The following is a 14,099-nucleotide window of genomic DNA, read 5'->3' on the forward strand; positions in this document are numbered from 1 at the left end:
GCTGTGATGGGAGACGTGGTCCCCCGGACAGGAAGGGACCCTTGGAGCTGGGGAAATATAAGGTGGGAATATCTGGAGCCGAGGATCATGGCATGTTTCTGCAACGGAGCAAACCTCAGTACGGACCCGCTGCACCAGCAAATCTCTGCTGGGGAGAGCCCCAGTGTGGGTCTCGTCCCCATTGTGGGTGACAAACACTGAGCAGGATTGGGAAAAGTGAGAAATAACGATAATGTATTTTCCAGCCAGGTTCTGGCCTCTGAAAAGCACAAAGGGAGAGGTTACCCACTGTCAAAGCTGCAGCAGAAAAATATCCCCCGTTGCCAAAATACCCTCGCTCCCCGGGCCAGGTATTCACGGGGGCTGCTGGAGACGTGGGGTAGTAACCCCAGGCTCGACCTGCCCCAGGGTCCCCAGCCTGCCCCGCGTCCCCCTGCCCTCCCTCTCCCACCCCTATTAAGGGAGACATCTTCAACAGCTCTAAATTGCCCGTAATTACCCCGAGGAGGCGGCGAGAAGCCCCTCACCGAGGGGCCCAGGTCCACAATTACTATAATTGCGCCTCCATTTTGGGGGAGCGATTGCATGTCTGAAAATAGCGGCGGGTCCCGCACAGATGTCTGGGGGGTGGACACAGCCCCAGCCCCCTGCTCCAATGCCTCTATCCCCGCAGGGCTATATTCCCAGGAGCTTTTGGAGACGGGATCCTCCGAGGACCGGGACCAAAGCATCTCCCCCAAACCAGGGACAGACCCCCCTAAAGGGAGCAGCAGGTACGGAGGAGCAGTCTTTACAAGTGTACAGCCTATTTATAAAGGGGGGGGCACATACAATAATGAACGGTATTTATAAATAAGGCCACACCGGGGGGGTCCAGAGACTCCCCAGCCCCCCAGCCCCTCTCGGGGCCCCCCCTGCCCCATGTCCATGAACGGAGGGACGCGGGGCTACAGCTGGAGGCCAAGTCCTGTCCTGCCGGGACGGGCGCACCAGGGTGCTGTGCTGGAGCTGTCTCACTTCAGACCGCGATGGAGCAGGCGATGTCCAGGTTCCTGCAGACCGCAATCGCCTTCCTCCTCCTCTTCCTCCTTCTCCATTCACTGGGGTCCCCCAGGGCTTTGCTGGGCTCCCTGGTCCCTGGGGGGGGGAGCGGCAGAGCATCCCCCCCACCTCGCTGGCCCTCCCGGAGCCGGCGGTTGCTGGATCCGTGGCAGCATCACATCATGGGGGCTCGGGGGATGGCATCCTGCGGGTGCGGCTGGTACCAGGCTCCGAAGCTGTTGATGTAGCTGCTGGGGGCCAGGGGGGCCCCTTTGCCCGGCACGGGGATGTCCCAGAGCGGGGGGATGTTGGGGGAGCAGGGGGAGAGGGAGGCGGCGGTGTGGAGGTGCTCCCCATCGGGCGCGCTCGAGCCCTGCTTCATGATCTTCTTGTACTTGGAGCGCTTGTTCTGGAACCAGATCTTGACCTGTGGGAGAGAGAGGGGTGAGTGGGCAGGATGGGGTCTGTGGCTAATGCCCCCCCCAAACCCCCAGCGTCAATAATTACAGACCCCTTTGGGGTCCCCGTCTCCCCCATCTACACCTGCCCTTTCCCGGGGGCACAGCCGATTCGGCGTGGGGGTCTCTGAGATAAGCAGGGCTTTCAGCCCAACCCTATACAAACCACCAGAGACTCCACTAAGGGCAGCTGGAGGAGATTGTGGGAAGAGGCGCACAGGGAGCCCAAACAAACCTGCGATAAACGGAGACCAACCCAGGAGTCCCCAGCCGTGCACATCCCCATGTGTCCCCCACGTCCCCCCCCTCCGGCACAGTCTGTGGCCCCCACCAGCCCAGCCGGGTGCTGGGTGCCAGGGCTGGGCCGGGGTGCGGCACGGTGGGGCCCGCCGCGCTGGGGTGGTGGCCCCACTCATTCCTCCCCGCGGTCCCCCCCGCGCTGCCGGCAGGTTCCCACTTGTCTCTTCTTCCCCGGCTTTATGAGCTCGCTTCGCCCCTGGCTCCGGGCTGCACCGCTGCCGCCTGCTTGTCTCTCCCCATCGCCTTCAAAAACCCACTCACCCCGTCCCGCGGCCCAGGGCCGCCCAACGCCGGGCACGGCCGGGCCGGCAGCCAGGCTTCGGGGCTGGGAAAGTCCCGGTGCCGCTGGGAGGTGCGAGCAGGGGCGCCCCAAACCCGAGCCCCGGGGGCCCACCGGCGCCAGCTCCCCCCGCCGCGGCACGGCAAGGCTCGGCACGGTTCCAGTTGCACCCCGGCGTCGTGACGCAGCCTTAATCCGGAGTCACTCCCGGAGCGGCGATGGGCACAAGACCCCTCGCGTGGTGCATCCCCGGGGATGCAACCATCCCCTTCGCCCCTGGCGGGGGCCGTACCTGGGTCTGGGTGAGCCCCAGCTGGGCCGCCAGCTCGGCACGCTCCGGCAGCGCCAGGTACTGGGTCTGCTGGAAACGCTGGTTGAGAGCTTGCAGCTGCAGGCTGGAGTAGATGGTGCGCGGCTTGCGCAGCTTCTTCCCTTTGCCGTTGATGCGCAACTCCCCGTTGGCGATGGCCGGGGGCTTCTCGTGTTCTTGGGGTGGGAGAGGAGCAGAGAGTTAAACTAACACGCTGGGAGGTTAAAAAAAACCCCCCAAACCCAACCCCAAACCATCCCACCCTGGCCCCGGAGGCTGCAGCGGGTTTTGTTTTTTGGAGGTTAGTTTTGGAGGGGAGGGGGAATAAGTAGGGGGGGACCTGCTTTTGCTGTGCTGGTTTGTTTAAGCCCCAGGTAAAGCAAAGGGGAAACAGGAGGAGGAAGGGAGGGATGGGATTATTCCTTCAATATCACTATACAAGCAAAAAAGCGGGCAGGCCACAGGCCCCTCTGCCGTGCACCCAATGCGGGGGAGCAGGCAGGGCCCATGGGGTGACAGAGGGGGCGGCAGGACAGACTCCCCTGCCCCGGGGACCCTTGCTGGGGGCACGCTGCTCCCCCAGGCTGCAGCGAGCCTCCGGGCAGCCCCTCGCTGCGAGGTCTGTGCCCCCATCCTGGACCCATCTCCTCCCCGCTCCGTGCCTTGGAGCATCCCTGGGTCCTTCTTGGGCCACGTGGCTTGTGCGGGGCAGAAACCCACCGGGGCTCAGAGAGGGACGGGGGACAAGGTGGTCCCCGACTCAGCAGCACGGGGCCGACGTGGGCGAGCGCAGGGCACGGCGGCAAGCGTGTCCACGCACCCACGTACACCCTGCACATAGTCTGCTCTGGCCACTGCCACGGCTCTCCGGGGCTGACGAGGGGGCCACAGGGCCCAGGGGCTCAGCCGGGCTCCGGACCCCTCCGTGGGGCAGCCTGGGGGCCGCTTCTCTCTGGGCTGGCTCAGCTTGCTGTTTCCCACATCAGCTTTTGGGGAAAACAGTGGGGAACAGGGATACAACAGGGCAGGGAGCTGAGCTCGGAGCACGATGACGGTGGGGCAGAAGGGAGAGTCTGCCCGGCCTGGGGGGGCTCAGGGTGCAGGATGAGGGCAGCCGGGGGGGCTCAGGGGGCAGGATGAGGACAGCCGGGGGGGCTCAGGGGGTAGGATGCGGGCAGCCGGGGGGGTCTCGGGGGCAGGATGAGGACAGCCGGGGCTCTGATGCTCCCCATCCCCGGGGGTTTCTTGCAACCACGCAGCCACCCATCCACACGGGGCTCCGGGCACACCGGGAGGTGTGTGTGGGGGGACCGCGGACATCACCCCCAGCCCCCGCGGATCCCCTCGGGGACCTCCCCACCGGGCCGAGCCCCCACATCTCCGCTTCCCCGACGGACCGGCGCAGCCCCAACGCTCTTCCGACGGTTCCGTCCCGGCGCTTCCCGGTGAATTCCCATCGCTCCCCGCCGGGTGGGTGCCCGGGGGGAGGAGGGGGTGCGCAGCGCCGAGCACCCCGCGCCCACCTTACCTGCGTCCTGCAGTCTGCCGCCGTGGGCCAGCCCCGCCGGGGGATGCTGGGCACCGGGGGGTGGGTAAGGCAGGTAGGGACCCCCGTGGGGTGGCGGGGGGGGCACCGCCGGTGTAGGGATAGGGCCCGGGCCGGCCGTAGGAGGCAAAAGGTGGCGGGTCGTGCTGGGGATGACCGGCGGGATGGAGACCGTGCAGCGGGTAGTGAGGCGGCGAGGGGTGACCGAGCTCCAGGAAAGCAGCTTTGGAGGGGTCGGGTCCCAACAGGCTCTCGGCCACGGAGCTCATGGTCATGGTGGACCGGACCGGGCCGGGCCGGGCCGGGCCGGGCAGCCCCCGAAGCCCGCAATACCGCTCCGAACCCCGCTGCCCGTCCCCCCCCCCCCCCCCCCCGGTTCGACGGGCTCCGCGCTGCCGCACCGCGGCCCCGCGCCCGGGGGATCCCCTGGCCGCCCCGCCCCGCCCCGCCGAGCCCCGCCCGCGATGACGTCACGGCCCCGGGGCACCCCCACCCCCCCCCCAGACACCCCCCCCAGTTGCCCACCCACCCACCTCCCCCCCGCCCGGGGGGGTAGCCCCCTCTCTGTGCCCCGATGCGGAGCAATGCGTGGGGTCCGGGGGGAGGGGGGGGGGGGCACCAGGACCCCCCCCCCCCGTGTCCTGGCTGTGTGTCCCCTTGGGGGGGGCCTGGCCCACGTGTGGGGTAATCTGTTTTTGGGGGGTTAACCCCTTCTCAGGGATCCCCCCTCTAGCGGGGGCACGGGGAGCGGATGGTGACTCCCCACGGACACGGCCCTGGGGGGACGCGTCCCCTTGAGGGGGACACGGGGCAGCCCTGGGCACCCAGGGGACAGATCCCGGGCAAGGAGGAGCTGAGGCCGTTCACGCTCAGCTCACCTGTGCGGGGACGCTGGAGGGACGCACCAGGGACGGGAGAAGGACGGACAGACACCCCATGGAAGGACGGACACGCAGGGCGTCGAGGCCCTGTGCCTCCCCGGTCCCCGTGCTTGTGGGTGCTGGGGAAGGACACCCAGGGTGCCAGGGGGGGTGAGAGCCCCGGAGCCACCCCGTCACCCTGGCAGACGGGAGGCCCCTTCCCCTGGCGTCAGCAGCACCCCGTCCCCGCGGGGCCCCGCTCCCGGCGGCAGGCGTCAACCTGCCCGGCTGCTCCCTCCCCGCTGCCCCCGGGGAGCCCTGACCCCGCTGGGGTGCGTGGGGCCCGGAGGAGCCCCACAGCCTCCACCCCGGCTGCCAGCCAGGGCAAACTGGGGACAAAAACCCCCTCCGGGGCTGGGGGATGCCGTCACCACCTCTGGGGACAGCCAGCTGGAGGACCGGACGGTGCCGGCGGGGAGGATTTGGAGGGTTCGTGAGCCCCGGCTGCACCACGGTGATGGGTTTGGGGACACCGGGGTGACACGGCGGGGAAGGGAGCCGGGTGGCTCGTGCCGAGCCAAGCATCGGCCACGAGGGCTCAGCTGCCACCTCGCGTGGGGTTTGCCCGGGAGGAGCAGCCCCGAGGGAGCGGGGTGACAGGCAGCCGGGGATGCTGGCAGGGAGGGTCCTCCATCCCCACCCTCCCATTAGACCATCTTCAAAACATGTTTCCATCTGGCCATCGTGCCGAGTCTGAGTCACTCCGAGCAGGGGCCAGGAGCTCCGATATAAATAGCCGAGCTCCTGGCTAACCCCAGGACACACTGGGACCGTGTCCTGCCCCAGACTCCCAATACAACAACCCTTCCTCCGACCCGCCTCCGCACGCCCGTAGCTGATGGCTTTCCCCATCCCAACCTCCCTAAACCTTTGCTCACAACACCGTAAGGATCATTTCCAGCACAGCCGGACCCACAGAGCGGCCATTTGGTGCTGGGCACAGGCTCTGGGGTCCCCACGTCCCTCCATCCCAGCACGGAGCTGGGCAAAGCGCCAGCATCCCTGGGACTGTCCTTGGGGACGACATGGGCTCAAAATCCTATGTGAGCCCTAAATTTGGGCGCAGGGAGAAGCTGTCCTGCTACCTCTGCCTGGGGCCACCAAACTCCAGGGGCCAACGTGGAAAATCCCCCAACCCCACCCAGGCAAAAGCGGGGGCGAGGCAGCAAATAAAAAGAGGCAAAAGGAGAAATCCAGATGTTCTCCAGCCCTGCCCGGGCTGGCTGAGGCATCCCCAGGGAGCCCGGCTTGGCCAGCACCGAGGGCGAAGCGTGGCCGCTGCGAGTATCAAAGCAAACCTCCGCTGATCTGCTTTTATCCCGGCTCCTCACTTTCCCTGCCGGGGTGACTCAGCTCTCACCAGCTCCGGGGACGGGTGCTGGCTTGCTGGGATGAGCTACTGGTGGCTCCGCTCCCTCCAGTGCTCCTCGCCCTGGCGCTGAGGGTGGGAGGGAGATGCTGGGGCTGGGGGCTGCATGTTCCCCCACCGCAGAGGCTGCCCATGGTGGCAGGGAGGTTCCCAGGGCTGGATCTGGTGGGTTCAAATACTTAGGGGACCTGGACCCCCTTCCCAGCCCCCTGTGCACTCCCACCCCTCTGCTACATGGTGGACATAACAAATACCCATAATTAAATCTAAATCTAAGTACCCCAAAATGTCCACCACGTAACAGAGGAGCCAGGGTCCCTGTGCCAGGTGCCGGTGGAAGGACAGTGTCCCCATGGGTGTTTTGGAGCAATATTTGACTTCTGGCAGGAGGAGGATCCTCAGGGTTAAATCTCCTCCTGGGGCACGTTGTCGCAGCTCTGTTCCATTGGTGATGTTAAGGAGGAATCCCACCCCGCCACGCCTGGGGGGTGGAGAGCGAGTGGATCCCCCCACTTGGGGGTCTCCAAGAGGGTCCCATGGCATGGGGCAGCCCAGGGCAAGCAACGAGGCAGTGGTGACACCAGATGAAAGGCAGCCCATCTCCTCCTCCTCCTCCTCTTCCTCCTCCTCCTCTTCCTCCTCCTCCCCAACTCCATACCAGCCTCGCACAGGTGGAGTTTTGGGTCGGGGGTCTGAAGGTGCGGATCTCAGCATCCCCAAGCCCAATCCTGTGCCAAGGGGACACCCCATCTCCGAGCCCACCGGGGTGGGTGCAGGGACAGCACTACCTTCTCCACGTTCCCTTGGGAGATGGGGTAAGAAACTGGCACCAAACCTTCAGGCTGTAAAAAAAAACCTCCCAGCTCCCAGTCACCGCTCACCCGGGGGGGGCTGGTTCCCAGTGACTTCGGCAGCTCGAGGGCAGCAGCCGGTGCCACCCAGGCACCTGCCCGGGGACGAGCACGGGGCGCACGCCCGGGGGCCAGGTCCCAGCCCTCGTGTTTGTGTCGGCACGGGCTGGCAGGGACAGAACACGCTGTTTTAGCAGGGTTTGGGGTTTGAGGGGTAACCCGCTGCCAAAATAAATACATCAAGTCGACTCGTATTAAATTAAAAAAATAAATCAAGGCCACGCTCGGAGCCAATTCAAAGTCTCGGTCTCGGGGCTGGAAGGTGCTGACACATGCCGAGACCCACGCGGTGGCAGGGAACGCGCCGGGCGCTGCCAGCCGGGACATGCGGGAGACGTGCCACCGCCGTCCACCTGCCCGGCGATGCTCTCGCTGTGGCGGCGGGCGCTCGGGATGCGGCTTCGCCGGTGCAAAGCCGAGGCGATGGAGGCTCCGGGTTTTTACCTGCCGGCTTGCCGGCACCGGCTGCCGAGGCTGAGGAAAGCAGGAGGGATTAAAGGGGTGCAGGGAAGGGTGTGTGGGGGGGGCCAGGAAAGCATGTGCCAGGTAACAAACCTACAAGATCCTCCAAGATAAAGGGAGATCCCAACAGCTGTAATTACGCGCTGGAGATAGAGCGGCGCGGGGAAAGCCTGAAGCCAAGTACAGGAATTCTGGGTTAATGGCAGCCCAAGGAGAAGTTAATAACAAGCCGAACAAAGTGGGAGCAGACAGCCTGGCGTCTGCCCTCCCACACGCCACCGCTGCCACACTAACGAACAACCGCGCTATCTCCAGCCCCGTCAATAATCCCGGGGGAGCGCGGAGAGACAGGGTGCCGGCGTGAGCTGGGCTCCTCTGCACAGCGAGCTGCGGCGCTGGCTTCTCCCTGGGCTTTTTTGGCTTGTTGGCTGGAGCAAAAGCCATCCCAGGGGGGACCGCGGAGGACGAAGGGCCATTTAGGAGCATAGAATCATAGGATAGTTTGGGTTAGAAGGGAACTTTAAAGGGAGCATCCTCTGGGAGGGGGCTGGAGCAGGTAATAGTGCAGGGGAAAGGCTGCGCTCCGTGACACCCTCCTTTCCCAGGGCCTGATCCTGCCCCATAAGGGAGCACCAACACGAGCGGGAGCAGGATTCGTCCCCTGGATGGTGTCAGACACCCCCGAAGCACCCAGGACCTGTTTCCCCGTGCAATGAATCACGGCATGAGCGAGGCGAGATGGGAGCTACCGATGGGGAGGTGACCTGAAGGTGCAGAGGTGGCCCAGGGGACACACGCACCCGGGAGGTGACAGCGACGTGACCGTCACAGGAGGGTCTGGGACCCAGCTTTGACGGGCAGGTTTCAGAGACACGCAAGGAAAGAGAAAGTTCACATAAATATTTTTTCCCCCTTTACCTTTGCAGAGCTCCAACAACTCCAGAAGGGATCTGAAAGGGTTTTTCTGCAAAAAGATGCTCAAAAAATGGCTTGTCCCAGATGTCGCAGCCTCAGCAGCCAGCCTGGCTGGGGTTGGGCTGGTTGAAGCCCAGCTCCCTGGCCTGGGCTCGGGGGGGATTTCTTGTTTTCCAGTACCCAGAGGCTCTGCAGCGGGTGTGGGTCAGCCCGGTGCCATCAAAGGGACCGGCCAAGTGGTGTAAATCAGCATTTCCCCAACAGCACAGCTGTGGTCAGAGCCATCGCGTCGGCCAGGATTTGTGCCCTGCTTCATTGCCGGTTTGAGTTGAGATGAAACCATGTAGATGTTAAAAATTCTTAAAACAAGTAATCATTCCCCCTCCACCCCCCACTTCATCCCCCCTCAATAAAGCAAATATTTTGTTTTAGAACTTAAAATATTTTCCAGGACGTAGATCTGGTCTGGGTTTGATTTTCACAGGGACTGCCGGCTGGAAATCAAAGGAATAAAAGGACCCTGATGTAAATCAGCAATGATCCACCGAGGGGGCATATAGTCCCCCTGATTGACATCACTTCAGCCCTTGGCCCCTACTGAGACAGACGAATGAGGGAGCAAAGGAGAGGGGAAAGTTCCGCTTCGTGGCATCTTGTTTGGAGAGAAGCAAAACCGGTGCCAGCTTTGCAACCCCATAAATTCAGAGGATGAAAATTCACACCAGCATCACCAGCTATTCCTGACCGGCACCACTGAGGGCCAAAGCTGAGAGGGTCTCTCCCCATCCCCGCTATTCTTTGGTGAGTTTATTAAATGCCTGGGATTAATTGTGGGAGCAATTTTCTGCTGTCTAAATTCCCCATGTCACTGTTTCTCCCCTTGTGCCCTGGTGTGCGAAGCCAGTTTGGGGGATAATTATGCCCCATCTGGAAACCTTTGGGGAAGGTGTGAACGTGCTAGGCAGAAATATGACATATTTAATCAATTATTCCATTCATTAGCCCCGGCCTCAGCGCCTTGCCCTGCTAATTTGACAAGAGCACCAGTTAAAGAGGCTTTTTAACCCTCATTCACTCCCCATCGCCTTTAACACAGGGAGCTGGAGAGAACCGAAGCTGGAAATGAGCTGAACCCTGTCCTGCCGGGGACGGTGACACGTCGCAGCCCAAACCCTTCGCCTTCCCTTCCACGGTCACTAGTAAAGCTCTGCCCCAGCCAGCGAGGAGGCTGACTCTGTGAAAGCATCTTGTCTGCTGATGCAAACCCAGAAAATCCTCTGGGGTGCTTCAAAAAGTATTAAAAAACCCAGTTACATTTCCTTTCCTTCCCTTCCATTCACATGAAACTCCATCGCTTGGACTTTGGCTGTGGATCGGCACCAGGCTGAAATTTCACTTGTCTTTTCTAACTTGACGCTCTTCCCCTCCTGTTCCTTCCCTGCCTTTGCTGGAACGGTGCAAAATGGCCTCTTTCTGGGAGGAGCAGATAAAAAGGATAACTTAAATTTATTGTGTTGTAAGCGGAGCAGTTACATAATGGGAAATACTGGTTTGGATTTTTTTTTTGATAACTTGAATTTATTGTGCATTTAAATAATGAACAATATTGGTTTGGATTGGGTTTTTTTTAGATAACTGTTTGGGGGCTGTTTTTCCCCTAAGGGTGAGCCTTACAACAAGCCCACTTAAGATCTGGCCCAGGTTTTCTACATGATTTCCAAGGCACTCTTCCTTGCATGGACGGTCTTTCCCTTTCCTATCGCAGGCTCTTCATTTAAGAAGCTGTTATTTTCCCTTTAGTGAGACCTATTAAGGGTTTGCAACTTTAACAACATAACAAGGCAGTTAGTAATGGCTAGATGCAGCATTTAAACAAAGAGATCATCAAGAGCTGGCCTCTCAGCGGAGAATTTGAACCAATAAACTGGATTAATGTGTTTTAAAACAACCTCTTGCAGGCACACATCTCTAAAGGAGAAACTTTATAAACTTTGGGATTAGGACTGAAACGGGCAGCACCTATTTTACCACCTTAATAGCTGCCACACTGGCAAACCAGGGTGGGGAGAGGGGGTTAAATGCGGTGTTTTCAGAGAGGTGAGGTGCCCGCCGTGGTACCCTGGTGCTGGCACAGCCTCCTCTTGCTTCCAGCCATGCCCGGTGCCCACCAAGGTGTTTCTTATCCCTCATCCACTTCCACCCCAGGTGCTTGCACCCCGCGGTGACGCTCTGCCGTGGAGGCTGGAGTCCCACTGGGGCCAGCTCCGCTCCCACCTCTCTGCCCATCGGGTGGGAGGAATTAAACCCCACGTTTCCCCCCAGCATCCCGCTTCAGCCCGCTGGCAGCAGTGCCTGTTGACATCTTTCTCTGGAAAGGGGCTTGGCCAAGGATGGAATTTAAAACCCACAGATTTTCTTTTTTGTTGTTGTTGGTTTTTTTTTTTTATTCATTTTCTTTTTTGTTTTGTTTTTTAATATCCTAGCTGGAAAGTTGAAAGCTGTGGCTGAGATCTCCTCTGGCAGTGCTGGGCTCTATCCCTGCCATTGCCGGCTGCTCAGTGCCCCCAGCAAAGCAAACCTCGGTCACCCACTGGTCCAGGTGCTGAGCAGCAGGGGGGCAATTCTGCTGATGCTGGGATGTGCTGAGGGTATCTGGGAGGCAAAACCCAAGAGGTGAACCAGGCCAGGAGGAATAGACGAGCTTCTGGGAAGAAGAGCCCCTCTGCCACTTGTTACAGTGAAAACATGTAATTTTTCACTTTGAAGTCAAGCTACTTTTTTTAACAAGCCCAACCCTGTTTAAATTTCAGTAAGTAGAGCAAAATTGTTCTTTTTTCTCAAAGCAAAACATTTTGATGGGTCAGAAGGGTTGGGGGGGGTGTTTCACCATTTGTAGGATGTTTTCATTCTGTTTTTGTAAAGGATCAGGAAGAAATACCAGGGTTTCCTCTGAAATCTGACCCCTGCCCAGGCCACTGAGAAGCACTATAAAAACCTGGGGAAAGGCCAATGTCTCTGGGTCAGGGACTCCACCGACCAGACCGGTGGAACGAAGACTCACAGAGGAATCCCTGTCTTTTTTGGTGCAGAGAAACAGCACAAAATGATCTGATCTCAAGTCAGAGCAAGCGGGGAGACTTGGGGGATCTTCACTTTGGGGGCACATGTTGGGGATGCTCCAGCTGTGGGAGCATCAGCACCGCTGGCCAGGAGGGGATGCTGACCGGACAGCATTTCCACATCCAGATGCCACAGGACAACACTTGGATCCCCCATTTAGGAGCACCTGGGCCCTCTCCAGCCCACCCCCAGCCTCTCCCAACCACTGGAAGCTTCATTTGCAAGCGGACACATGCATGGGAAGGGGAAAGCACGGACAACCCCACATCCTCCGCGTCCGATGCATGGTGCCCGTCTCGTGCCGCGAGACGTGTCGGGGCTTGCAGGTTGAGGGAAGAATTTGCCGAGTGTTTAAAGAGCCGACAGGAAGGGCTTGAGCTTGCAGCTGACTGCACGTTCAGTCCTTGTTTGTGAGCACTTTGCGTCGCTGATGACAGAAAATCGCTTTGTTGCCCGGGTTGTGGGGACCGAGTGACGGGAAATCTGCGGTGCTCGCTCGAATTGGCAAAGAGGGCTCCTCAGCGGCAGGGGGGGAGACCAGCCCTCCCCTGCGCCTACTCTCTCCGCCAAAAATAGACGAGTAATTTAATCATCCCCCCCCCCCCCCCCCCCCGGATTTATATTCATCAGAAAGGGCTTTCAGTGAAGCCCTGTGTCAGACCGAGCTCGAGACGCAGTTTGTGGCTATGGGGGATGCTCACGGGTGAGCCAAGTGTGGCTCACAAGGAACCACATCGGAGTCCCATGGCAAAAGTCCACGAGCAGGTGAAGAGAAGAAGGGAGGAGGTCATGGAAATCACTGTGACATTTTACTGATGGAACAGAAACTTTTGAACAAATACTTGGAGAGAAAAATATATATTCTGTTGACATTTCCCATATTTGGTGAAATCCCAAGCCTTCCACCAAACCCCCAAACGCACGCACAAAGTCCCTCAATGCTTTAACGAAAAGCAGTGTTCCAAAACATCCTTTTCTTTTTGGTGGTTAAGACTCTGAAAAAAATTATTTCAGGAATTTTTAAGAGGGAAAGGAGCAATAAATTGGAAAAGCTTCAACATCTCTGGAGAAATGGGTGTTTTCCAACCCCTCCCAGTGACTCGCTTCTGTGGGTTTGTTGCTGGAAGGTGCCAAGGACGGTGGCTGTGGGTGTCCTCGAGGGGATGAAGATGCCCAGCTTGTCCCTCGGTCCAGGCACAGCGTTAGGGGAGCGGGAAGATGCTCCCTGGGTCAGACCCGCCACATTCTCCGTACTCCAGCTCTATATTTTAGCACTGATGAAAACCGCCCTGTTAGCAGTCCCAGGCCTGGCTCCCTTCTCCTCCTTTGCAGCCAACGATGAGTTTCAGAGGGAGCAGACTCGGGTCAAGCCTCGAAAAAAAATGTCATCTCAGAGTCCTCGATTTACCCGCAGAAGAGGTAACAGCAGGGCAGTTACCAGAGTCCGGCCCCGGGTACCCACATAGGCTTCCCAGGCAAGATTTTCTCCTGTCCCCCGCGATGCCGAGGCTGCCAGGGGACCCGGAGAGGCTCAGCACTGCGTGGTCACTTGCTGTCCCCAGCTGGGACGTGTGGGTTTGGAGAGACGTTAACAGCATTATAATCAGTGACCCCACATTCTTGCTAATTAACAGAGAGAAAATTAGTGGTAAAGGAAATTGTTCCTCTTATATTGCTGTTTCTGGTTTGCTTGTTTTTTTGGCTTGGGTTTTTTTTTTTTTGTTCTCTGTATGTACCATGTAGAAAGAATTATTTAAGCCTCTGGGGCCAAATTCCCAGGCTCGACTTAAGCAAAATTCTCAGTGTGAGTTTTTGCCTGAATAAAGGAGTCAGGGTCTTGCCCAGAAGCAGAAAAGGGCAGAAGCCAACCCTCCGCTTCACTGTAAAGCAAGCTGAGCCCACGGTACCTGCTCACAGAGCAGAGCGGTGCCAGGCGATGCTCGACTCAGCCCAGATTCTCCCCTCTGCAAAGGAGGGTTCGGTCCCTGCCAAATCCCGCACGTCTCTGCAGAGGGCTTCAAGGGAAAGCCAGGCAGCTTTGAAAAGCAACCTGACAGTGCCGTGGGCATCAGACACCGTCTCGGGCAGGCGGGATGGCTCTGGCAGGGATGCCACGAGGGCGGACGCTGGCAGAGCTGGCGGTGTGACATTTGGAGCTCGGATCCCCCCTAGGGCAGAGGTGTTTGGTGGCCACCTCCATCCGATGGCTGGCTAGTGCCTAGGGCTAACAGCCACCTGGCAGCATCGTCCTGCTGCACGGAGGGAGCACAGGGACAACCCTGCTTCCTGGTCCCCTTGCAGGACCTGAGCCCTCCTCTTCTGGCCCGTGACAGTCATCTCCCTGACTCCCAGAGCCACCGTCCTTTCCTGCAGAGCCAGAGGCAGAGCCACCCACTCCGGGGCCCAGGGACACCCCTGTCAAGCCCGGGAGCCACCGCTGAACCAGTCAGGGTGGTGTCACCTAACA

At 59.9% G+C, this 14,099-nt stretch overlaps 1 protein-coding gene across 1 annotated transcript; it reads right to left on the minus strand.

Annotated features, from left to right (window-relative positions):
* Positions 1 to 320: 320 nt before the first annotated feature.
* On the minus strand, positions 321 to 4,297 carry DLX4 (distal-less homeobox 4). The gene is given in 4 exon segments (XM_052785880.1): positions 321 to 1,468; positions 2,372 to 2,565; positions 3,918 to 4,017; positions 4,019 to 4,297. Coding segments are annotated over 4 exon segments (738 nt in total). The 5' UTR covers positions 4,211 to 4,297; the 3' UTR covers positions 321 to 1,216.
* Between the last annotated feature and the right edge of the window lie 9,802 nt (positions 4,298 to 14,099).

This window comes from Harpia harpyja, chromosome 4 (assembly GCF_026419915.1).
Source record: "Harpia harpyja isolate bHarHar1 chromosome 4, bHarHar1 primary haplotype, whole genome shotgun sequence".
NCBI classification, from domain to species: domain Eukaryota; kingdom Metazoa; phylum Chordata; class Aves; order Accipitriformes; family Accipitridae; genus Harpia; species Harpia harpyja.